At 37.9% G+C, this 26,442-nt stretch overlaps 2 protein-coding genes across 2 annotated transcripts in view; one reads left to right on the top strand and one right to left on the bottom strand.

Annotated features, from left to right (window-relative positions):
* trpm5 (transient receptor potential cation channel, subfamily M, member 5) overlaps window positions 1-20,728 on the top strand; it is a 29,286-nt gene extending 8,558 nt beyond the window's left edge. The window contains exons 5-24 of the mRNA XM_087793244.1: window positions 1,290-1,354; window positions 1,753-1,938; window positions 4,503-4,602; window positions 4,728-4,846; window positions 6,477-6,824; window positions 7,889-8,032; window positions 9,941-10,064; window positions 10,176-10,321; window positions 11,139-11,251; window positions 11,327-11,437; window positions 13,398-13,656; window positions 15,709-15,827; window positions 15,890-16,022; window positions 16,089-16,263; window positions 17,707-17,875; window positions 17,954-18,132; window positions 18,241-18,373; window positions 18,454-18,526; window positions 20,506-20,596; window positions 20,661-20,728. Of these exons, the coding sequence (XP_087649370.1) occupies window positions 1,290-1,354; window positions 1,753-1,938; window positions 4,503-4,602; window positions 4,728-4,846; window positions 6,477-6,824; window positions 7,889-8,032; window positions 9,941-10,064; window positions 10,176-10,321; window positions 11,139-11,251; window positions 11,327-11,437; window positions 13,398-13,656; window positions 15,709-15,827; window positions 15,890-16,022; window positions 16,089-16,263; window positions 17,707-17,875; window positions 17,954-18,132; window positions 18,241-18,373; window positions 18,454-18,526; window positions 20,506-20,596; window positions 20,661-20,728 (2,855 nt within the window). The remainder of the gene's footprint in view (window positions 1-1,289; window positions 1,355-1,752; window positions 1,939-4,502; window positions 4,603-4,727; window positions 4,847-6,476; window positions 6,825-7,888; window positions 8,033-9,940; window positions 10,065-10,175; window positions 10,322-11,138; window positions 11,252-11,326; window positions 11,438-13,397; window positions 13,657-15,708; window positions 15,828-15,889; window positions 16,023-16,088; window positions 16,264-17,706; window positions 17,876-17,953; window positions 18,133-18,240; window positions 18,374-18,453; window positions 18,527-20,505; window positions 20,597-20,660) is intronic.
* A 143-nt stretch (window positions 20,729-20,871) lies between these two features.
* Window positions 20,872-25,884, bottom strand: traf6 (TNF receptor-associated factor 6). Its single transcript, XM_087794426.1, has 8 exons — window positions 25,827-25,884; window positions 24,740-25,065; window positions 24,493-24,643; window positions 24,162-24,320; window positions 24,024-24,095; window positions 23,703-23,780; window positions 23,139-23,450; window positions 20,872-22,649 (listed from the first exon to the last, which is right to left on the bottom strand). The coding sequence occupies exons 2-8, from the start codon at window positions 25,063-25,065 to the stop codon at window positions 22,044-22,046; spliced, it is 1,704 nt and encodes a 567-aa protein (XP_087650552.1). The 5' UTR covers window positions 25,827-25,884; the 3' UTR covers window positions 20,872-22,043.
* Between the last annotated feature and the right edge of the window lie 558 nt (window positions 25,885-26,442).

Raw genomic sequence — 26,442 nt, 5'->3', positions numbered from 1 at the left:
TCAGACCTTTTTTTGCTAGTAGTAAAAAGTGAGTAAACCTTCAAAATATACCAATCATCGAGATGAAACAAAATTCTATTTTAACCATTTTGAATATCTTATTGAGTTAGTTATGCTTATAAATAAAAACGTTTTCAATTCCATCACACTCATACTTGAACATGAACACGCTGAACGCCACTGCTGTGACCTTCAGTTTTGAAATCAATTTGTCCAATTATGCCATGCACTTGTTAATGAATTGTGAAAAAAAGTTTTTTTTAATGAAAATTGTTCTCTCTTTGAAAATCTGACAGGAGAACAAAACCCAGATCTTAGCTAGTGGAGTCCAAGACTCGAACGTGGTTATCAATTAATAGTGTAATGACACACAAATAGCAAAAGGGAGCACATGATAACCAAACTTAAAAAAACATAAGGGGGAAATCTTAAAGTAAAAAGCATCAGAAATCAGTACAAAACATAATTAAACACACGGGTAGAAAACAGAAAGGTTAACAGAGAAAACCGTGGGGTCAATACAGATGTATTCTAACAAGGACAATAATAAAGAAGCAGCTGACAAAATGTACTGTGGATCAGAATCACAGAGTGACACTAGAAAAGAACCAGGATAAAAAATACACGTATATTAAGGGGGTTCATCATTGCCAGCACATGAAAAGGGTCGATCTGACACCACGTACTTGAACAATGAAGCTTTTGTAGTTTGCAGCTGGAGTTCGTTGCTGATCAGTTCCAGACGGATGTCATTATCTCTTAAGTAAGACACAGAAGGAGCAGAGAGTGAGGATAAAAAAAATAAAATAAAAGATCATGAAACACAGCACTTGACTAAAACATTTGAATGTTTTTTACTAATAAAGTTTAAAGATTATTTTAACAATTGTTATATCTAAACGATTATGTTCTTCAATCATTTCAAGTAACCAAGTGGAAGTAATTTAACTCGTGTAGCACAGTGCACTGGTGTGGTTAGTGCTGTCACCTCATAATAAATAGGTTCTGCGCTCAATTCCCAGTGAAGCCTCTATGTGTTGAGTTTGCATTTTCTCTCTGGGCTTCGTGTTGTTCCCGACAATTTTATCACCACATTCTAAGCACATTGACACAACTTATCATCCTTTAGGTTTGATTCCGATGTCAATGTTCATTTGCTTTGAAACAGAATTGACAAGTGTTCATAGAAATGTTCCGCGGACAGAGTAAAGTTTTTCTTTTATATAAATAAGTGAAGCATCTAAGTGTGTCTTTGCTTCCAACATCAAATTCTGCTTTGTCTCATGAAGGAGCAGGAAGTTTTGAGATTCCTGTCCTGTGTCTGTTGGTCCATGGAGAACCTAAGATCCTCAAGGTTGGTTTTACAAGATTATGCTGGCTCAAAATGTGACGGGATTTAAATACAAAGCTTGAAGAAGAAAAAAAAAATCTTTTGAAGTCACACTCATATTGGCTCGTTATTTGAGCTTTTCCAAAGCAGCTCAGACTTGAGAATTGGGCTTTGAGTCAAATCTTTGTGCCACTTTGTGATGCAGCATCCAAAACAAGACAGAGAAAAACAAATTATTTCCTTTTCTTTTTCTTTCAGTTTTTTCAAAATAATCCTGTTGCCAAATGTTTGATTGGCACAAATGAAATAACATGAAACACGGAATAATTGATGAGTTAATGGACGATGGGCTAAACAGTCTCAATATCTGTGATCGCGTCGATCTGGAAATGATTCATCTGAGTCTGATACTTTCCCCACAGAGGATGTTTAAAGGGATCGGGAATTCAACGCCTTGGTTGATTTTGGCCGGATCCGGAGGAGTTGCGGATATCCTTGTCGCACTGTTGAACAGAGGTTGCTGGGATACTGACTCTGTTCACGAGCAGCTGCTGGACACCTTTCCCAGTGCACACCACAGCAGCGACATCAGCAACTGGGTCAAGCTTGTGAGAGCAAAGAGACACAGACACACACACACAAAGCCACACAGACACACAGAGGCTTTATTATTGGCATAAAAAATGGGGCACATTGAGGAAAATTCTGAGAGGCTTAGGTCTTATTACTTCCAAATAATAAATGATGCCCTACTTAAAAACATTAGCGAGAATGAATGAATATATTCACATTCTTTATATCACACAAGACCTTTTGTTTGCAGAACATAATGAGCATAATGATACAAATCATTACGTATCCACACACTCTCTGTGGATTTGTGTGTGTCTTAAATGTGCTGACAATGAATCCATACGTGATTCGCTTACACATCCAAGTAGAAACCAGTCAAGAAAATGCTTGATTGCTGTAGTAGCAGCAGATAGAGTCTACACGGGGGGTTGGTAACCCGTTGTTCACTACAGACCAGTTTAATGTATGCAAACATTAAATTGACGATACACAAAATAGAAGATATTGGCGTCCGTATATGTGTAAAAAAGTGTAACAGCAATGTTATTGATTTCACTAACACTATTAAATGGACAACATCTAATGTTTGTTCTTAAATAGAGAAAATGGCTTTTTTGTCAGTTTGTAAATGTATCATCTTTTTATCTAATCTCAGTAGTTCATATGAAAACCCTTTCTCCGACGCACTACTCTAAATCAGTTTGGTGGTCACATGACTTCCCCTTTTCGGGCGGGTCGTCCAGACAAAGTTACTGAAGTTAGTTAAGATGATTGTTATTATAATAGCTAGAGATTTAAGATATGGTTGTTCTTTGAAAATAATATTTATGTAATGATGTATTATCACATTTAATGCACAAACCATACAACTCACCATAACTAATTAGAGCGTTCAAAGTCATACATTTAATTAATTCAAGGTAAATTATATAAATTATACTAAAAAAAAGGTTGTTTTCTGAGAAAACTAATTATATTGCCGAAAAAAAAACAACAGGTGCGTATTACTTTCTAACTCTAATGTTCACTCTGAGTTGTTTAACTACTTTATTCAAGGTCCTTTGTATCCTTTTCTTTTGTTATTTTATATTCTTTATTTTGCACTTTGTTCCCTTATTTGCTCTTTTTTCTTGTTCTTGTTTTTATGAAACTATTCTCTGCTGTGAAATGGAAAGCACATTTCTCGAAGGAGATCTCCAGAGAGATTAATAAAGTCTAATCTAATCTAATCTAACAAAAATACAAGAAAACAAAGACATTTCTATGACAAGGGGTTTTAAAACTCTGCCTAAACATACCAAAGAGACGCACTGTACGACCAGTCCTGCCTAAATGCTAAAAGAAAGTTCTGATATCATAATCCAACTGCTCACAGGTTCATACAAAGGGCAGTTAAAATACTATAAAGCAAATGACAGTGGAGGGGTGGAGTTTAAAAACGAAACAAATTACTTACATTAATTGCTATGATAGACTAAACATCCAACCCCAAAATAGTATGACCCCAATTATCGCGAGGATACCAGCAGGAGCCCGAGGCAGCCTGGTTTGATCATAACTGATGAAGGGAACTTGCTCCTTTCCTTTGTTTACCACAACTGCTGCAGGGCCTTGATATATTAAGAAGCTCCGACTACAGCGATGCTGGAAAGAGTAACAGCAGCAGATTGCGTTGAACTGGATGCTATCTGCGGATCTTTAGATGCTGCGAATGTCAAACTAATTTACACCACTTCCCTCCTAGGTGAGAAGGTGCAAATGTATTTAAACCAGGTATTCAGTATTAATCAATGTTCGGATCAGCAATCGTGCGTTCACTTTATCCACCATCTCCATTTCCCGTATCTCCGTTATTTAATTAATTTTCTTATCCACACATTGGAAAGTTTCACAGATGAGTAAACGATAATCAGCCTGCAACATAATTGCATTATGTTTTACATCATTAATCCCATCACGCAGCGGTTCTGTGTGATGAGAATATATTTTTCAGCTTTATTAAAAATATATTAACAATTGATTTAACTTGACCGTTTTTAAAAAGCATGAATCTTTCTGTTATTTATATGTTAAAACAGTGTAAAACTAAGTTGGAAACTCTAAACTAGGTCCTTTTTTCACAAAAGTTGTGACATTTTCTTCAAAATCTTTAGAAATGCTTATCACGTTGTGGTTTACTTATTTTGGACAACAATACCTTCATGATGTACATTAGCCATTTCCTTTTTTTTTTCAAACTTTTTGCAGCAAAATGAATTTAGTACCTCAGAGACAACATTTCTTTAAGGTATTTTCGTTTCTAATTCTTCATTTATTACCAAGACAATAAAAAATGATTGAATTCCATGAAATCTCTTGATCGGGTTATAGCTATAGAATGTACAAGTCATGGTATCTGTGACGTTGCCAGTCTGTTACTAAGCCACAGTTTTTACCGGCAAAATGTATGCAGATAGTGAAACTATGGTTTAAATGTATTTTTAACCATACTGTAAATATGGTTTTTAAAGCCGTAGAAGTCATTTGTTCCATCTTCCCTAAGCTGCTCATGGATGTATTATTCTGATGTTATTATTCATTTTCCTATTTCTTCTCATAGATCCAAAGGATTCTGGATCATGGTCATCTCCTCACGGTTCACGACCCAGAACAGGAAAGCTCTGAGCTTGACACTGTCATACTTAAAGCTCTTGTCAAAGGTACAGTTTGCTTCGTAGTGTGTTACAATGAATGATTAAAGGTTTGAGTGCTGGTGAGACTATTGACTGCTTTTAAACCTGCTCATTCAAGTGTTCATGTTCTTCACATGTCCGCTGCATGATAGCGTGCAAGAGCCAAAGCCAGGAGGCCCAAGACTTCCTTGATGAACTGAAGCTCGCAGTGGCCTGGAACAGAGTGGACATTGCCAAGAGTGACATCTTTAATGGAGATGTTGAATGGAAGGTTAGCACATATACAAACATCATTATTTCTCTCTGCATTTCCCAGATGGAGTTGCAGCAGCCTGTCGGCCTTCTCCACATAACCTCATGATTAGCCTCTCCAGTCACACCTGTCCTCTTCATGTTTTCTTTTTACCACATCCATCAACACCACTGCTTCTCTTCCTACTTCACCCTCTTCATCCATTTTCACATCCTTCAATCAACATGTCCCCTGTTTCTCCTCAGCATGTGTTCAGACCTTTCTGTTCTACCATACCATATGACTCATCATTAATGACGTCATGTGATTACCAGTTGGTTTGCTTAAAGATGGTGTTATATGATATGGTTTTGTGTGAATATTGTAACATAGTTCTATATTTGAAGTATGTCATATATGACATGGAAGAAACTTTTATTGACCAAATGAATTTAGTTTTGATTGTGAAACAACATAAATAACATCATGGAACCCAAACAACGTTAGTATTCTATTTGTATTTTCTTCTTTTTTATACCTGTTTTTAAGATTAGCTTTACATTTCTAGAAGATGGATGGATGAAATGGCTGGATGGATTGGTCGGTATTGGTTTGTTGTTAAGCATCCTGGTCCGTGAAAGGCAGTTTAAAAATAAAACTCACTTACTATGGAGAGAGGGTGTGATGAATGGAAGGAAAGGAGGGAGGGAAGAAAGGAAGGAAGAAAGAGATGTAATGGATTGGTGATAGATGGATGAATGGATGGAGGAAGGTAGTGAGGGAGGAAAGGATGAATGGATGGATAGTACGGTGTATAGATGGAAGAAGGGGTCAAGGAGGAAGGGAGGAAGGGAGGAAGGGATGGATGGATGGTGAGAGAGAGGGATTGTAAAAGTACTTCTCCTCCACAATCAAGCTACAAAAGCTCATAAATACATCAATATTTCTGAATGTACTTTTATGATATACATGGAGCCACTTGAACCAAGAACATTTTAGATTTATAGCTTTAGCTCTTAAATCCCTGAAAGTCATATAGGCCAACACACACACCTAGATGGGGAATAGTAAAAATAGGATTCATAAAAGTTTTTTTTCCCACAACTTTCCTAGTGTATTTTCACGGGTTTCTGAACACCCTTATACAAAGCTTTCAATAAACACCTTGTTTTTACACGTGCAGGATCAAATGATCTACTGGCGTGCACTTCAAGTGAGGCGAGAGACTGATTCACTGAAGTTTACGAGTGTCTTGTTAACATCCTTATATTAATGAATTGTTCCTTTCGTACGTCCGAGAAGCGAAGGTGTTAATGGGAAGTGGTGTTTGCTCGTGTGTGTCTCAGTGTAGAAAGTCAGGCAGATTAACAGTGTGTGTTTTCTTTGTATTTTATTAAAACACAGAAGATGGCTGTTGTACCATTGTTATCTTGCAGATAAAGGTTGTGGTAAATATGAAACCATTTTGCACCAGTTACGATGTGTCTAGACATCTAAAGGACAAAGGAATAATCATGAGCATGAAATGAATAATTCAAACAGCTGTAGAGACAAACAAACTTTTATCTGTTATTTACGGACACCCATGAAGTAAAGATTTCTTTCATGAGTCAAGTTAGGATTTAGGGATTTCGATCATCAGGGTTATAGTTGTGTGTGATCTTTGCAGGCCTGCGACCTGGAGGAGGTGATGATGGACGCGCTGGTCAATGACAAACCCGACTTCGTGCGACTCTTTGTGGACAACGGCGTGAACCTGGGCGAGTTCCTCACCTACGGCCGCCTGCAGGAGCTGTACTGGTCCGTGTCAGAGAAGAGTCTCCTGTTCAACCTCCTGCTGAAAAAGTACGAGGAGAAGCAGCTTCTGCTCGGAGCTTCCCGGACCCACGGTCCTCCCGGTCACCACCCGCCCGAGCAGGGCGACCGCAAGCCGAGATTCACACTGTATGAGGTCGCGAAAGTACTGAAGGACTTCCTCCATGAATCCTGCAAAGGCTTTTACCAAAAGATTCCCACAGTGAGTAACAAACCGCCGACGTAGACGCGTGAATCATTGAGACTTCACTGAAGCACATTTTGTAATAATGCATGTAACTCCCAGTGGTGTACTCTGTTTGTCTCGCTAAACATTAAAGTGATACACAGCCTTCATTACTCAAATGTTTATTAAATATCTGAGTTTCAATCAATTAAATTGTCCATGGATGGCACATTCTTTCATATGATTTAATTATATACCTAAATTTATAATGTCTCTGAGCAGTTACTTATCGTTGTTTTAGTCACTTTTTGTACTTGACTGCAGCACACAAGGGTTCTGAAAGTGTTTTTAAAAAAAGAGAATTCAAGCAGGCTAATGCTAAAATGGCCTTTGTAAGAGTGGTTAGGGTGAATTAGTTTTAAATCTATATTGTCTGGGAAATGCAGAATTAATTTACAAAGTCTCTGAAACAAATTAAAACCAACAGAAAGGAAATCAAACATATTAAACTCGTAATGACTTTAATGAGAACATTTATTTCAGGATTTGGGACATTTCTTTTACAATGTGTATCAGAAAATTGTAAGTCTGTTTCTGAACCTCCCGGCTACAGTGAATTCCAAATACGGTACACAAGATAGAAAAACAGAGGATTGTGAAAGAAAACAGGGGAATAAAAAGAGTGATAGAATGAAGCCAAAAGAACAGAACAAACCCTTGGTTAAATCAGTAAAAGTTTGAAATAAATATTTCACGGTAGATGATTTTAATGAAAGAACACAGCACCGCCTTAAATCACTGTCAGTGTTTAATTGACTGCTACATGCGGTCTGTACAGTACATGAACACTAAAGGTTGGTGGTTGAACTTGTCCTCCCTCTATGTTCTCTTTGTGCTTTCATCTAATGATGGGATCATAAAAGTATTGCGTTGATTGAAGATAAATTGCTGATTATTTCATCAATGCATAGATTACATCAAATGATTAACACGGATCATTTCCGGTTGAAAATAGATGGAATGATTAATCTACAGATCAGCTGTGTATTTGCAACTTTATTTTTCACACTCGTTCATATATGTTTTATGTTGTTTTCTAGGAGAAGCCTGCGAAAGGCAGACTGTTCCACCAACAGAAGAACTTGGCTGATTCCGAGGAGCGATGTGAGCATCCTTGGAGGGATCTATTCCTCTGGGCTGTCCTGCAAAACCGACAGCAGATGGCTAACTACTTTTGGGCCATGGTATGTGCCTGTGTGTAATAGGTCCATGGTATCCCCTGTATCATTCCCTGTGTAGCTGGGCTATGTACACATAACATACTTTACTTTTTGAAGCCTCCAGGATGAGAAAACCAACCCATAAAGAAATAAATAAACAAATGTTCATGACTGACTGTGGTGGGGGACTTCAGTTTTCACAACTAATTCAAACATTGGGTTGAACCAAATCATGACGTGGAAAAAAACATTTTTCTTTTAAATTGATGATTGATTTTAAACAGTCACGCTTCGCTCTTTGACTATTATTTCAGCATTCAAGAAATAGATGTTTGCCTTATTTGTCTGTCGATTCAGCAGCGATATAACAACGTAAAAGAATAACAAAATAAAGGTAATACAAATAATAACAGTGATAATAACAGTTATAAAGACAATAGTAATGTTTATCAGTTTGACAGAAAAGGAAAATAGAGGTATTGAAAATAATAACAGTGATAATAACAGTTATAAAGATTACGATAATGTGCATCAGTTTCATATAAAAACAAAATATAGGTAATGAAATAATAACATTGATAAAAACAGTAATAATGGTGACGATAATATGCATCAGTTTGACAGAAAAACAAAATATAGGTAACAAAAATAACAACAGTTATAATAACAGTAAAAAAGATGATGATAATGTGCATCAGTTAGACAGCCGGGGGAAGGAAGATGTCCCCCTGTTTTGTTTTACTGTGGATGAAGGAAAGTGCGAGAGTGCATATGATGGATGGCTGGAGTCCTTCATAAGTAATTCCGTCTCACAGTCACTTGACAAGTAAACTGCTTTACAGTACAATGGGTCAGGGAGAGTGTTTACAGATAAAGTACTAAAATACTTTTTGAATTCACCAAGAATATAAAACCAGAAACTGACACAAAAATATTCTTTATCTAGAGTTTCAAATGCTTTTTTCAAATGGTAACATCAAAACCGAGAATTGTCATCATTGCAGTTACACTTTTCCAACATTGAGGGAGCCAGAAACCCTTTTTCTAATCCTACGTATTGGCCCTTTAAGCGATTTAAATACAATATTGGATAAATAGTCAAGTGGGCAATACCAAAAACAAGATTCATCGATCACGTCACATTAAAAGGTAACCTGTTCCAAAAAAACACTTGATTCTTGTCGCATCTACAATTTAAAAAGTCATACAAATCAAATACCGTTTTCACAAGCCAGATTGAATCCTTTCACCCACTTTAAATTATATTCCAGCGACGTCTCGCATCCTCTTGTTATTTTCTTAGAAGAAAGTGAGTAACTCCATAGCATATGCCTGTTTATACAGTTGGAATGACACCAATCAGCATCAGCTCGTAGTCCTCAACACTTGAGAGTACTTTAATATGTTTGCCGGAAAAAATTGGAGCTGATTAGTCTCTCAAGTGGTCACCCGGATGTGCCCTGTGTTATTGTTTCTCATATCAAATATTATTTTAAATTATGGTAATTGCATTGAGTGTGTACATTCCTCGCCGCAAATCATTACCATTCCGACCACTGGCGGGGCTGTAGCTGAATGTTTAATGTGATTCTTTGAAGTGTCTCAGTCGATGTGGTCTCCATCACAGCTAGTACGCAGCTTATACCTATAATTGTGATGTACATTTGCATATCCTGGTGAAGCTCGCGCATGGAAAGCGTGCTGTCGTGTGTAATGATCATTGATGATTTGACAGAAGAGGTCTGATTCAAGTGGGATAGACTGGAGATTTTCCTGATTTCACGGCGCTCTTCCAAGCAGCTGTTAGAGATGGATTTGTCATTGTGTCTGGATGCAGCAAATACATTTACAAAGCAACATATTTAAAAAAACGTATCTGTGTTTGTTCACTTGCTTTTATACGACTCCAATATCCCCATATTTATTCTGCAGGGCCCTGAGGCTGTTGCTGCAGCGCTGGCGGGTTGCAAGATTCTGAAAGAGATGGCACGTCTTGAATCAGAGGCAGAGTCAGCGCGAAGCATGAAGGAGGCCAAGTACGAGCAGTTTGCCCTTGGTGAGTAGAAGGTGGCTCCTAGAGACTGAAGTAGGTCTGTCTGAAAAAAAGGAGACCAAAAACAACATGATGTATGTTGTTTATCTCAACGCGACATTTGCATCAGGACAGATGTCTTCGGAGAGTGTTATTCCAACAGCGAGGACCGAGCTTATGCATTGTTAGTGAGAAGAACACATTGCTGGAGCAAGTCCACCGTCCTCAACCTGGCCACTGAGGCCGACGCCAAGGCTTTCTTTGCACACGACGGAGTCCAGGTATTGACTGGCACGAACACAACCCATTCTGTCACTCATAATCACATGCATTTCGATTTTTGATGATACATTTGCTAATCTGGCGTAGTTAAAACTCATCTTCCGCATTTCTTATTCCGAGGATACACATGTCCTTGGGCGAAACTCGGAATGGCATTGTGACAGCCTAGAATTACATTTTCCATTAGGAGATAATTGCTGCTGCTCTTGAACGGTAAATGAATACGTGTAAACATGAGATTAATTGAGAAGTGATTCACCAAAAACACCTGAAGCTCAACAGACTGAGTAGAATTATTGTAAGAAGAATAGTGCCCTCTTGTGGTAGGATCACATTCTAATGTTAATGAATATCTTACTTATAGTCTTAAACTGAAAAGTGTCTTCAGATAAATTGAATTGAATTGAATGGATTTGTTAATATCGGACATTAAAACAAACATTTTAAAACAAACAATATACTGTATAGTGTAGGTAGAAGTCAAACTTATAGGATCCTGTCCCTTTGTTACTTATTACTATTACTATTTTCACCAATATCCCAAGTTGATATTATTAATAATAGGTCATAATTGTATTATAAATAGTTTCACAATAAGTATTAACACTCAAGATGTTATTCTCAACCAAACACATACACTATTTGTCCTTTTTTAATAAACACTTTTTTTCCTTAAGTCAAAACCTTCCTCCATAAAACACTTTTAAATGAATGCAACAAAACAGTGTGTTTGTGTGCTTGTTGCTGCTTCCAGGTAAATGAATGAAAGGAAAGTCTGCTGACGGACACCTAACAAAAACATGTTGTCGAACGCAGGCACTGCTGACAAAGATCTGGTGGGGAGCCATGAAAACAGACACAGCCATCTCCAAACTGGTCGTGTCTTTCTTCTGTCCTCCTCTCATCTGGACGAACCTCATAAAGTTCAGGTGATTTAAGTGTCACAGTTGTGTAACATGTTGTGCAACTACAAGGTGCCTGAACCCCTGAAACTCTTTGTTAAGTGACGAGGAGTTGGATAACCGCAGTGGCAGGGAACAGTTTGTGGAGCTCGACAGTCTGGACACAGAAAAAGCTCTGCTGCTGACAGATGACGATGGAGATGATAACACGCTGTGAGTGAGCACACGTCAACACAGTGAATACACAACGGTACACAGTTGCTTGAATTTGAAGTTTAATAACACCCCCGAGTTATTTTACTTGTAAAAAAAACAAAACATCATTAAACCCATTATTTCCAATGCTTATAATCTCTTAATCTACAGCAAATATAGCTTCAGGATAAAATGTTGTCTGTAAAGCAGAAAAAGGAAATCATTTGAATGTTCATCCACAGAATACAGTCTAGTTTATCTATCTGTCTATTTGTTCAACACATAAAACAAACAGGATGGCAGATAAGAAGAACTAATTCCAAAACACGAAAATGTATTTATCGAGAGTGTGATGGTTTATGTCCTTTAAATGACATTTTGAAAAGTTTGTTATTGTGAAAATGCAATTTTGGTACTATTTTACCAGTAGTAATGGGCTGATGAAGCTTCATGAAGCATTGCTGTCCTTGGTCTATAAGCTTTTTCCCCAAACAATTCGGCCTGGGGGCCAAATACGGCCCTCTTAGTGAGTTAATGCGGCCCTCATGAGGTCACAGATCACGTATAAAAGTTTCTACTGGCTTAAATATTATTACCAAGTCTGGATTGTTTTCTTTTACTTTGCTTTTCTTTATTTGTCTGTTTTTTGGGATACATTTTTGTTTCTAAATGAAATTATAAAATGAAATAATACAAGATTAAATACAAGTGAAAGATTATGGTGTAACTACATGATGTTGTTGTTGTTGAAAAAAACATATTAAGTATAGAATTGATTTCACTTTACTTTAAATAAAATAAATGGGTTCAAAGTGTGTGTATGTGTAACTGTGTGTGGCTTCAGTGGGAAGTAACTTACAAAAGATGAAATAACTGTATTTTGGATTCAATTTTGTTTTGTTTTCTTGTCCTCTAAGAGCTTTGTCTATGACACTTTGCTGTTATGTCAATAAAGTGACTCTAGGTTCAGTAGTGATGGGTTGATGACATTTCATGAAGCAGTGTACTTTTTTTTGAGCTGTAGGTTTTGACCTCATTTAAAAAATGATCTGAAGTTTTAATAAACTAGCTGTTCAAAGCAAAAGATCATTGAGCAGAGTTAGCCATCTAGTTTGATCTGAACTTAAGGACACTGCGTCATGAAGCTTCATCAACCCATCACTACTTTTCAGAGCTCAGTAGGTGGCGCCCTCAGTTCGATGTGAGTTTAAGATTATAGGAGGATCGGGTTTTGAAAAAGAGGTATCTGCTTCAGGAATCTTCCAACATGCTGAGGTTTATGACGCACCAAAATTATAATTTGGGCACATTCAATTTTGTGCTTTTGTCTCCTGAAATGAGTCAGACTGAACAAACACGTGGAACTCTAAATAGAACACCTGTTCCTGCAATCTGAGTAAACCTTCTGCAAATCAAGCTTAAGCCCCAGAGCATGTGAATCTACATTAGTGCACACAATCTCACTCCTGGATAGATCTTGCTTCTTTCGCTTTACATTTTTTTTTATAAATGTAATATATATATAGAAGCAGGCACACACTTTGAGTCACATCATGTTAGAGATACACCCAAATAACATTCAACACATGCATAATTTATTATTTATTTATTATGCACATAAATATACTCCAACAACTTGCAAAACACTTTGTCATCGGAGGAGAAACATTTACTTACACTGTACCAAGCAAGGAAACTTACTTTTATGTAAAACTAGTGATAGGTTCGTGAAGCTTCATGAGGCAGTGTTTTTTTTACCAGCAGGTGGCACCCTGAGTTATAAGATTACATTAGAGAAGATAGTGCCATCTAGTGGTCTCTGAAGATAAAAGACACCGCTTCATGAAGCCTCATCAGTGCATCACTAGTTAAAACATACTTGCTAACCTGATTTAAACATCAGAAAGTAAGTAAGTAAAATGTAAAAATCTTGTGTCTGCAGATAAATAAAATTTAATGTGTTCCGATGTCGAAATAGGGAAAGTCCTGCTGGGGGTCCGGTGGTCCAGAGTTGTGCATCCGTGTGGTGGAGGTTCTTGCTCCGTCGCTGGCGTCGCTTCTGGAGCGCCCCCGTCACCGTGTTCCTCGGCAACGTGATCATGTACTTCGCCTTCCTTTTCCTGTTCACCTACGTGCTCCTGCTGGACTTCCGGAGACCGCCTCCGTTTGGCCCCGGCGCCCCTGAAATCATGCTCTACTTCTGGGTTTTCACCCTTGTGCTGGAGGAAATCCGTCAGGTGAGTAGGTTTTCCACAAACACCTGATGAAGTGGCTCTTTCAAATGATCTGTACTCGGACAAAACAATTGTAAGCTTCTGCGTCTGAATTGGACTTATTTCTCAGGAGCATCTTAAGAACTCTCAAGCCTTGTACCTTTTCTCCCTGATTCCCTGCTTGCAAACTAAGTCTGTGAGCATTATCTTTTATCTCAGTGTTCACAATGAGCTTTACCTCTCCTGGGCACAAAAGCCCCAGATGTGCTCCTGCTCTTCTCCCTCGGCTGACTCAGACCGTCCTCCAGCTGAAAACAAATGGAGCACAGGTACCCCGAAAAAAGAACTGTACCGCTCTGAGCATATTCAGAAGCTAAGCGACGCCTTCAAAGAGATGACCTGAGGATAGATGACTCTCTTCAAAGTGAGACACCTCAGGGGGTGCTGAATATATCCTGCAGAGCGGTTTTGATCCAGAGAGTGTAGGTTCTGATCACCTGGAGATCGTAATTGCCTATTTTACATAAAGGTTGAGGGGCTCTTAAACTCACCTCGCCAACTGTTTTTTTTTGCAGATATCCTGACCTATTTTGGGTGGTTTTGGTTTACCTACTAACAGGATTATGTAAATATACCGCGACAAATTGGATAAAACATGCTTGAGGCGTACAGCAAAGGAAGACCTCATTAGAGCTCGTGGATTTCTGATAACTTAACATATCTCGTGGTAAAGTCCTGTGTCAGCCGTCTCTACGTCTGCTTGTCTAGCTTAGCAGAGTTTGAAAACAAGCCTGGTAGTCATTTTTAACTCAGCATGAAGCTGTGGCACAGCAGCACGGGGCATAAATGCCCTGGTGGGTTAAGATTATCATTAAAAAAAAAATCCAACATAGCATTTAAAATAAATAAAAAAAAGTTGCATTTGTGAGAATTCATTCATTGGTGGGTGTTTTTTATGTGTCTCACTCGCACCAAGAAAGACATTTTTTATTTATTTCTTTCTAGAGCTGTCTGTCAGCTATTTCTATCAATTTGGATTTTATTTTTACCCAAAAAATGCTGCTGTACATTTTTTAAATATTGGTCCTTTTTTTATATTTGCATTTGAAAAAAAGGTATTGATAGCAATGAGTTCAATCTGATAAGAGATTGCATTAGCATTTGAAAAAACTCACCTTTACTAGGGGCGGATGAAGCTTCATGAAGCAGTGTCATGTTGTTCAAAGGTCAGTAGGGGGCGCCATCAGTTTCAAAATGATGTGATCTTTCATTAGAACCGTTGTTCAAAAGGAAAGAAAATAGTTCAGAGACCACCATCTAGTGGGCTCTGAAAGTAATGACACTGCTTCATGAACCTTCATCTGACCATCACTATCCTTTAGAACCCACTGTAGACAAGAGCAAGACCAGCTCCTTCGTTACCACAGAGAGCAAGACATGATTCAGGATTTCAGATGTCGATCCCAGAAAAAAAAAAAAAGGATTTGACAAAAATCTGTTCATAAACATTTTGGTAACAGACAGAAAAACAGAGGTTATTAAAAAGATGTGATTTTAATGCTTCATTTATTTTCCTTACAATTTGTTTTATATTGTCTGTCCGTCTATGTGTAAGCAATAGAATTAAAAAACTGAGTAGGATTTATTTTAGGAAGTGTGATAAGGTTACAGGCTACCATCTTTGTCCGAGAACTCATTACACACATGGAGTGTGAGAACTGAGGCTCCTCACTTCAGCTGTGTGTGTGTTAAACGCTGCCACCTGCTGCCTCGTGTAGCTCATTGCCATCAACAATATTTTAAATTGCAGATTGCCTTATTATAATTATTTAAATAAAGGGCATTCATGTTTGATATAAATTCACAATATGGGTTGAAATGAGTAGTTTTCTAATAATAATTTAAATATTGATTTGCTAAACAAATGTGTGTCGAGTATTTTAGTATTCTTGCTGAGTATTTTCAGAGAAAGTCTCACAATATAAATAAATATTAAGAGATGACAGATTCATGCAAAACCGATGTTTTGTTCCAGGATCCTGGGTCTCTAGAATAAAAAACCTTTTTCCATTTTAGAGCTTTTTCTCAGATGAAGAGATGAACATATTGAAGAAGTTCAAACTCTACGTGGAGGACAACTGGAACAAGTGTGACGTGGTGGCCATCCTGCTCTTTGTTGTAGGGGTATCCTGCAGGTAAATCACAGTTTGTTTGTAATAGGAAATGATGCACTTGTCAATGGGTTTTACCTTGACAGGATGGTGGATGACACATACGAGGCCGGGAGAACCGTTCTGGCCATTGACTTCATGGTCTTCACGCTGCGCCTGATCCACATATTTGCCATTCACAAGCAGTTAGGCCCAAAGATCATCATTGTGGAGAGAATGGTGACCCCCCAACATTGTAATGTTATTTGTCGTCTCCATGTGGTGATTTTCTTGTTTTCTCTTCAGATGAAAGATGTCTTCTTCTTCCTCTTCTTCCTGAGTGTGTGGCTGATTGCCTACGGTGTGGCCACTCAGGCGCTCCTGCACCCTAATGACCCGAGAATTGACTGGGTGTTCCGCAGAGCTCTGTATCGACCCTACCTGCACATCTTTGGACAGATTCCACTGGAGGAAATAGACGGTAAGGTAGCTGATAAATTGTGTTGATGTTTTTTAACATGCGCCCGTGCTGCGCCTTCCACTACTTTTCTGTGAGGGCCCGAGGGCCTTGTGTCCAAAACAGTCTGGCTGCAGACATCTCTTCTCAGGCCCCTCCACACCTCACTCAAGCTCCTATGCTCCAGGCTTCCCTCAGGCCCCTACCTCCGCTCTCAGGCTCCCACCCAGATAGCTCCTACTTATAGAGCATGTTTCTATGCTTTTTTTTTTTTTCGCATACACAATCTCATCAGGAGCTGCGATTGAACAGATAACTTACAACAACTCTACCATCTAAGCCAGACCTGGGCAAAGTCCAACCTTATCTATGTGGCCCGCGTAAGGTTAAAATAATACATTTTAAAACTAACTGTTTTTAAATGTTTCCAATGGCTATCTAACAATTTTCATACTAGTACAGCTGTACATGTAACTTGTTAAAGATCTTAGTTGTTTTTTTCTCTCTCTCTCTTTTCTTGAAAATGTTAGTTTTAAGAGAATAAAAAGCTTTTCTATCACATTGAAAAATTGAATTTATATTAAATGAAATATTACAAAACTTATTTTTAAACTTAAAACCTATTGCATTTTATGGCATAATGTGTTTGATACACTTTATTTTTTATTTAGAAATATATAAAATGTAATTCTTTTTTTTTTTTAATTTTAAATAAAATACATATTAAAACTGAGTGATATACAATCAGATTAACACCAAAACTTATTTAATAATTTCCTTTTTTTTTGTTCTTTCTTTTGGCTTGACGGCCCCTTATAACAGTTACAGTATATAATGTGGCCCTTGAGGATCTTTTTTTGCCCACCCATGATCTAAGCTATGATGCCCGCAGACCCCCCATCTCTCCTCTCAGTCCCTGCATACACACTGCATATAATAGTAGGTGTGGCCATTTGACTGTCCAGGGGGTCCGCAAAGGGAGACTCCACCCCTAGTGATGGGCTGATGAAGCTTCATGAAACAGTGTCTTATTTTGTTTTACCAGCAGGTGGCGCCCTCGGTTTAATAATGATATGAAGTTCCATAAAATAGCTGTTTAAAGCAATAGGCTATGGAGCAAATAGTGCCATCTAGTGGGCTCTGAAATCAAAGACACTGCTTATTGAAGCTTCAAAAGCACATCACTACCCACGCCTACCAATTCAAATAAATCTAATATACTGTAGATACAAACCATGTGTATAAGTGGGAACATTTTGGTCTGTTTTGCTTGTCTTATGACTTGAAGTACTGTTTTTTAAGATCCGGATTTGATTGGACTAGACCTCTACTGTTTAACACACGAATCAATGGACAAAATTAACTGCGACTTGTTGGTGGAAGCTATGTTAAAAATTTTAACATAGTAAGTAAAATAAGTTTATAATATATCTTGTGTCATGTTTATCGTTTTTTTGTATCACAAAGCTGCTAGAATGCCTGAGATGAACTGCACCAACGACTCAGATGAGATCTATATGGGACTGAGACCACCTTGCCCAAATCTCTACGCCAACTGGCTGGTCATCCTGCTCCTGGTCATCTTCCTTCTAGTCACAAATGTCCTCCTCCTCAACCTTCTGATTGCCATGTTCAGGTAAACCGCTAAAAAATCATTCTAGAATCAAATAATGACTCATAATCTCCTAATAAAAACATATTTTTCTTGTTGCAGCTACACCTTCCAGGTCGTGCAGGGCAACACTGACATATTTTGGAAGTTCCAGAGATACAATCTGATTGTAGAGTATCACAGCCGCCCAGCACTGGCACCACCTTTCATCATCATCAGCCACTCTTCCCAACTCCTGCTGAGCCTTGTCAAGCAGCCTGATTCCAAACAGGAGCATCTCGGTAGAAACATGTTTTTATGCTAGTTCAGCTATTTCTTCCCGCCTTTTAGCTGCTATACATGTTGTATCCGAGGTCCGTTAAATTATTTTTTTCCGTACATCTTCTTAGAGAGAGAATTACCGGCGGGACTTGACCAGAAGCTGATCACATGGGAGACGGTGCAGAAAGAGAACTACTTAGCAAAACTGGAACGACAGCACGGGGAGAGCAGTGAGGAGCGACTCAAGAGTACCTCATCAAAGTGATTAACATTGAGACTAAATATAGACACTGACTTTGACGATATTGCTTGATTTATGTGCGTTTGTCTTTGTGTCACAGGGTCCAAAGTTTGCTGAAGATAGTTGGGGGTTTCAAAGACCAAGAGAAGCGACTGGTCTCCATGGAGGCGCAGGTATCACGATTTGTGATTAACTGAAAAAAACTGCACACTGATAGTAATATTTAAACCCAAGTACAACATCTTAATGGGCCGTTAGGTGTCAACTTGCCAAGGAAAGTTTGGCTTTGAAGAAAAGGTTGCTCTGATGATGCCATCATGTCCTCATTTCCGAGCTATGTAGGTGACGCCCTCAGTTAAAAATTGAAGCGATGTTTCATTAAAACCCTTGCATAAAGCCAAAGATTATAGAGCGAGCATTGCCATCTAGTAGGTCCTGGAAATGAGGACACTGGCTCATGAAGGTTCATTAACTAATCGCGATCTCTTGGATTCTCCAGAAGCTCAGAGTGGCTTCAGAGTACACATAAATAATTCCTCTACAGAGCCTACTTATGAACGGAGAGACTCCAGTTATGATGCTAATCCTTGTTTACAGGCAAGTCGATAGCACGACTGTAATGTAAATCCAAGTTAATTGGCTGCGGGGACCATCAGGAGCGTTGACTGACGTGTGGCTCTTAATCCTACACATTTACTTGCAGCACTTTTAGATTCACTGAGAAAACGGTCTTAACTTTTTATTTGCATAAAGATAGAGATGTGTCGCTTTTGAATATAAGTTGAAGCGCTGTATGGTAATTATGTTTATTTAACTCGAGTGTTCAATCCATTCATTTTTATTTATTATTTAATAAGTGGTGAATGGCAATCCTTTTGTTTTTGTTTTGCTGAATACATTTAAATATTGTTAATTTAATGTTATTAAGTATTATTATTATTATGTTATTAAACTGTCAAGTGACTTACAATTTATTTAAACAAAGAATAGAAATCAGATGTGGTTTAAAGTCACACATTTGACTTGTATACAAGTGGGAAAGTAGAACATGTCTGTCCAAATCCTTTCTGAAGCACGGTTGCTGTTAGGTCGCTGTTATGTCTTCACTCCAGTCCCACAAGCTGTTAATTATCTTCAGAGGTTTCCACCAAAACGCAAGCTTGCATGAGTTTTATCCTCAAGGGCAAAGGGTGGCGTTAACTGCTACAGAAACCGGTTCCAGGCGCAAAAAAACATCTCTTACCTTACATTCCTTTCTCACACATGCAGTGATGAAGATACCAGCAGCGATACAATTATAATAATATTACATGTTGTTGGGTCATTTTGATTGATTTGGCTCATAACTTACCTATCAATAATTCAGGTTTTGAGTTTTATTATTTTGGTACGAAAGCATCGCTCTACAGTATTTGTAGGTAAATTCCTTGAGATCATTTCTGCTCTTGTTGCTAAATAACATTATGTAACTGAATGACAAAAAATAAATTTAAATTATATATATATTATAATTATTATAATATAGAAACTGAATCAATCGAACAATGTTTAAAAATATAGATTTCTTTTAACAACAAATTGATTTAATATAATCATATTCCAACGTTAAATTGATTTTAATTACTACTGTCAATAGAAAAAAAAACCTAGTCTATATAAAGCGCTGTAAGTTATCGCATAAAAAAAGTATTACAATATAACATTCACCGGAACAATGTCCACTTCTGGGTGTGACTGACCTTTGTTTTCACGCCGCGAACTGAAGAACAAGAAGAACAACTCTAAAGAAACAGGTAATATGCAAATTAAAGATTAAAATGAGCGATAATCAATGTCAGGGTAATTCTTTGGTTCTACCACTAATGATCTGAGCAATCTAAATAATTCCAAAATTATAAAAGTATTTTAATGAATATTTTAGAAAATGTTTCTATGAAAAAAAACATTTGCGGGTGTTTTGATTTACCATCTTGATCCACAAATGATTTGAAGGGTTTTCAGAACACAACTATCTCCTGTTTAAAAAATGTATCTTATTGGGTAACAATATTTATTAAAAAAAAAATCCCAATACTGGTGTGAATGAGCAGCTTGGCAGAGGTCTGCACTCTATTAAGTGCTTTTCTTAACTTCTAACATTGATTCTCACTAGGTGAGATATTGTGGGGAAGTGCTGTCCTGGATGTCCGAGTGCTTCGCTCAGAGTACCCTGAAGTGTGAGAAGGAGGTTCCTCGAGCTCCAGGTAAATTCTTAATACAATGATCTGAGATGATTCTCTCAATCTCACGTATTCTGTTTCAATGCAGCATCTTTGACTGGATACGCGGATCAAGACGAGAAAGTGAACCAGGACAAGCAGACGTCTGTCAACTGAAGCAGCTTCTTCATGTAAAGAAAACATAAAATTACAGAAGAGAAACAATTGAAGATCCTTTATTCTTAAAGCAGGCACAAGATAGGTCAACATATTGTAAAGCAACAGCAGGAATATTTAGTTCAAATGTGTCTTTGTGCGTATTTCTTTATAGCGATAGATATTTAAATCATAATATATATTTGTATTTTCCTTGACTCACAGAAGTTCTGCATTATTAAAAAACAGTTCAAGTAGCAGCATTATGGATAAACAGTAACTGTCTATGGAAATAATTTTTTGGAATGTGGAATTGTCTAACATGACAAATAAAGTGTGTTTTGAGTTTTTTTTGTTTTTGATTGCTTTTTTTGTCTCTAATAAAGTCATTTTTGATTCTTTTTTTCAAAGTTTAACAACATAATTTCTGTAGCACACGTAAACAATCTAATGCATTAACAGAATAAACACAAATAATCCCATACTTTGAATTGGAAAGAATATAGAGACAAAGTGTGAAAGAACAGAGAAAGGACAATCAATGTAAAAAAAAGAAAGAAATAGCCTTAAGATTCAATAGAACTCTGATTAGGAAATGCGCATGTACTTTGACAAATACTTTATTTTTCGCTTTAAAAAAAGGCACCAAAGTAGATATTTTTAAAAGGTTTTGTGGTCATACCATCCTCCATGTGTTAAAAAACAACATTAATATTTTTTTCATTCGTAAATTTCTTTACGTTTCCACCAAAATGAATGCTTCTGAATTGGTGATAGAGGTAATGTAAACATTGACCAGATAAAGCAAGCATTGACATAACTGATAAATGCATGGTTAGCTTTTAATCAGCAATCAGCTTTTAAAGGAAACCGTTTACCAGTGTTTACAGCTGCTGTGCAACCGATGCATCATATTATCATCATACAAACAAGTCCGAACCAGACTGTACCGCATCTACCTGGAATGATGACTTCAGATAATGATCTTGTTGTATACTTTTGTGCGACCATATATTATCCTGTAACTGCCCTTTGTTTGTGCTGCTTTCATGGTCTTGGAAAAAATAAATTTCATTTCTTTCAACTTTATATAATGAGTTAATAAAATGCTATTTTTGATTTCTCTGAGATGTGTAACTTAGAATTGTTACATTGTTACTCAGGCTGGTCCACTGGTTCCATTTCATTGTATTTAGATTGAAAACTGTTCGCTGAAGTAAATATGTTGTCAAATTAAAGGCATAGTGAAAGTTCTATATTCAGCTGTGTTTCAGAAATGTTTGAAATCCCACGAAGAAGCTTCAGTTTTGTATCTGAGAAATGTAGCCGCCTGAGTTCAGTCCCGAGCAGCGAAGGCCTCGGGCCCCCTTGGCTGCATCGCAGGCCCCTCACGGTGAAACATATTGTCAAAACGTGGCGTGACCTCGCAGCGGATCAGAAGCGTGTCATCCTTCACAAAGGCCCTCTGACTCAACTGATGCAGATTCAGAAAAGTCACATAGCCAAAGCCTTTGTTGTTGCGATGCATGGTGGGCTTCTGAAACGCTTGAAGCTCCGGATTCGTTTCCATCACTTCCATGTGGTGCTGACCCTCCGGGCCCTGGTCCAGGATGGCCAGGCGGATGGTGCCCTGGAATGGCCAAGTTAGCTGTCCGTCGAAAGCCCCTTGCATGGTGTGAACAAAGAGGGAGATGAAGTTGGAGCAGCGCGGGGCGTTCGGAGTCTGCAGGTGTAAACGCAGACAGAGTTTGTAGCCTGGTTGGCCGGTGTAGAAGCCTGGACTGTGCTCCACCACGGGGAGGCCGGCCTCCTGGTTCCTGAGCAGAGCGGAGAACCCCTTCAAAGGCCAGATGTAGACACCATGACACTGCTGGGCCTCCAGCTCCTTCACAGTCTCCTCCAACACGGACACTTTTCGCTGGAGATCTGCAAGCTGACCCGCCTGAGGAGCAGATGCAATTCAAGTTTTTTAAAATAGTCTGGAAAGAGGGAGTTAGAAAATAACTTGAGACTGTGTGGACACTAGTGTGATGGTCAGCGGTTATCCGTCCGTCTGTCTGTCAGTCAGAAAGATAAACTATTTGATTTTCTGTTGTAATGGATGAAGTGATCGGTTGATGAAGCTTCATGAAGTATTGTCTTGTTTTATTTTTTTTTACCAGCAGGTGGCGTCCTCAGTTAAACAATTTGTAAGGTTTCAATAAACTACCTGTTTAAAGCAATTGATTACTTAGCAAATAGTGCCATCTAGTGGGCTGTGAAGATAAAGATACCGCTTCTTGAAGCCCCATCAACACATCACTACCGTTTCTACAAAACTCTCTTTTCATTAAAATATACATTAGAAAATTTGCGTCATAAATCCAGGAATTCTCCACCTCCAAGAGACTCGCTGTATAAACAAAGATCATCACAACAAAGTGGAACACACCTGGTTATCCTTCAAGATGATGAGTTCACGCAGCTGGTGGTCTTGTTTCACCAATCGTGCGTCCATGTCACGGATCCTCAGCATCTCTTCACTCGGCTGACCGGCGGCACAGTTGATGTTGCAGCTCATCGATTGTCTAAACATCGGCGTGGACGCGGCGCCTTGGTCTTCGCAGGACAACGAGGGGCCCAGGGCGCGGAGGGACCTGGGTGCAGGACTGCTCAGATTGAGGCCGGTTATGAAGTCTGCCAGGAAGCGCATGTGCATCTGCGTGAACTCCTGCATGTGCTGAGCCAGATCATGGCGCTGCATCTGGGAAAGGAGCAAAAACATTCTTCAACCCTTATGCTATCTCAGGGTCAAAAACAAATGTGTTTGTGGTATCCCTTGTGTTGTCTCTGGGTCAAAGTGAACAGCCTCCCTGGCTTTCAGAAATACATATGCAGTGGTGGCGGTCGTTCACTTTCACCAGAGACAACACAAGGTAAAAATTCTTTGGTACAATTTCCTTCAGTCATTACGTTACTAAGTCATTACATTATGTAGAACATCAATCAAACTCACCCTTTCTTTACAGCCAAAGGTGCTAAAGTTACACGAAATAGGTGCTTTTGGGCAATCAGTTTCACAATGAGATTCCATCTGTATTGAGACAAGAAAGCACATTTAATATTTTCATTTTGTTTATCGCTCAACATCACAACAGTGTAATTATTCATGAAATAACAGATTTATATATGCACATATACTAGATGAGATGTTAGATGAGACCAGGTTTAATAGACTTGGAGTAGCAGTTGTTGGATAAAAATAGAACGGCTTTTATTTGCAATGTTGTACAGCAAACCTTTGTGGTAAAAAATTTACCAAATGACATTTACTGACCTGGTCTCTTATCAAATCCAGGTCGCAGTACTGGCACTTTATGTTGGCAAAAGGACACTGCAGGTAATGAAGCTGCAAAAACAGAAAACAATTAATAATCGTAATAATTACTTATAAATAAACAACAAAAACATCTACCTCTTTCTCTTCATAAACAAAGCAGGACACGCAGTCAGGACATGACACGGGTCTTCTCAGACACTCTAGACTTTTATGCTCCTCCAGGTAACTCTTCATCACGGAGAGGTGACACTGTGGACACTCCGCAGTTGCAAACTCGCATTGTTTCAGATGATTCTGTTAAAAACACAATGGAAAGAAAGTCAAACAATTGATCAAAGAAATGGTCACACTTAATATATGTATAAGAAAAACAGTTAATTGTACACTATATTCAACACATTAGAGATGTCACAGCATGAAAAATAATTATTTGATTCAAAACTCCTGTTTGTTTGAAATGTCTGACCTCTAATTGCCGCAGTTCCATTTTGTTCGTACAGCCTGTGTTCTGGCAGCAAACTGTTAAGGAAAGGATTTCTCTGTTGGCAAAGTTGTCGGGAAATAGTTGGTCTTCCAGCAACATTTCGTTGTCCACCGGACACCTCTGTCCTGCATCTCTGTGGTACAGAGGAAACAGAAAAGGGAGGATAAATCACTATCTTACATGTAATCGTTGTGAAGTTCTAAAATAAATGCGTTTAAAAATGTTCTACCTGATCGACTTCCTAATGCAGTTCTTGCAGAAGCGGTGACCACATGGCGTTTGGATGGCGTTCCTCAAAGCCATGAGGCAGATGGGACACTCGTATTTCCTCTCCAGAGGCGGATCAAACTCTACGTCGTAACCTTGTGTGATTTCAGCTGCAGGGAGACTCGAAGATGTGTTGCTGCTGCTGATGGTGGTTCCAGGACTCTCTGATGGACTTGGCAGGGATTCTCGTTCCTTCTCCAACATCGCTAAGGCACAGCTGGACAACTCCACACCAGCCGTGTAGCTGTCCTCCTCAAGGCTTCGCTTACTCCCGTCGAAGTTCGCCATCTAGTAATGTTGCAATCATTGAGAATGAACGTGAGATAAATCAGTGGTTTGTGAAATTTTGCAATACATCATTCACATGTAAATGACACCACAGTTAACATCAAGTCACTCCGACCTCATTGTGTGCAACTTCCTCATCTTTAAAGCAAAAGCTCACATTTTAAACCGGTCGAGAAAGATGGAAATTCAAAACACTAAGTCAAAATCTTATATTCCTGATGTATATATTGATGACAATGTTAGTGTTTTCGATTCTTCACCAGAGCTAAATTGTTTAACTTGTGCAACCAACAAAACTTTAGACCGGGTTCACATACTTCCTCTCTGGTGTTAATGCAAACCGACTTTATCGTTGCAACTAACATTTAATAAAAACGAAATAAACTAACACGTTGTGTTTATTTGAGACAAATAAATGGTTCGAAATTCAAAACAGCATCATTATAGTGTAAAACTGTCAGCAACAGCATTTCATTCACAGTATTAAGTCACTCCCTGTATAATTAGATTGAAATTAAAATACCATTAAAGTGCAAACTTTAACTCTTCAATTGAATCTAGCATCTAAAAGAATACTAGATAGCGAAAGTTCCCGAGTTCAGAAGCATTGAGTACAAGGAAATGTAACTGCAGTCATTACTCAGTAGTATCTTAGCTACTATCAGAGGAAGATGACTTTCGTTTGAAATTAAAATAATATTGAAAACGTAAGGAAACGTTATACAATTTCAAAAGTGCCACTAAAATAAAGAAAAAAGTACTTTTTATGAAGCTCCTGGTATCTTCCTCGATCCAACCTTCTTGCTCGTTGGTAGTTCCAGGGCAATCTGGCTACACATCGCCATCTGCTGCACGAAACATGTAGGCATTTAAAAGTGTAATACTATAGAAGTATATCATAATAATAATATATATATATATAATAATAATAATAATAATATATTGAATTATTATTATTATTATTTTAATAAAACATATTATTATTATTTTTTTTAAATGTTATGTATCAAAAACGTTGAATTGGTATTATTCAGTAATTTAATGAAACTGTTTAAAGGGTGATTATTTTTTCCTTCAATAATTGAATTTAAAAGAATTGAATAATTAAAAAAAATTAAATTATTTTTTTTGTTAACACATAACTTGATATTCCAATTCCAATAATTCAACAATACATGTTCTAAATTCAATATTCAAATATAAATATGTATATTAAATAATTGAAAAAATAGATATTGAATTCAAAAGGCTACGAATTAAAATATACTAAATTTACAAAATGTTATAATTTCAATAAAATAATTGCAATTAGAATATTAAACGCTAAGTGTGGAGAAAATGTTTGATTTTTTTTTATACTATTTCTAAAAAGATTAA

Source organism: Callionymus lyra, chromosome 6 (genome assembly GCF_982586985.1).
Source record: "Callionymus lyra chromosome 6, fCalLyr1.hap1.1, whole genome shotgun sequence".
NCBI lineage: Eukaryota > Metazoa > Chordata > Actinopteri > Syngnathiformes > Callionymidae > Callionymus > Callionymus lyra.
This window is presented reverse-complemented; position numbering and strand designations above follow the sequence as displayed.

Coding starts and splice junctions, on each gene's coding strand:
- traf6 (XM_087794426.1), bottom strand. CDS start 25,065: ATGGCGAACTTCGACGGGAGTAAGCGAAGCCTTGAGGAGGACAGCTAC. Junction 23,781..24,023: donor TGGATTTGATAAGAGACCAG/GTCAGTAAATGT, acceptor GTCTCAATACAG/ATGGAATCTCATTGTGAAAC. Junction 23,451..23,702: donor CCTTTGGCTGTAAAGAAAGG/GTGAGTTTGATT, acceptor CTCCTTTCCCAG/ATGCAGCGCCATGATCTGGC.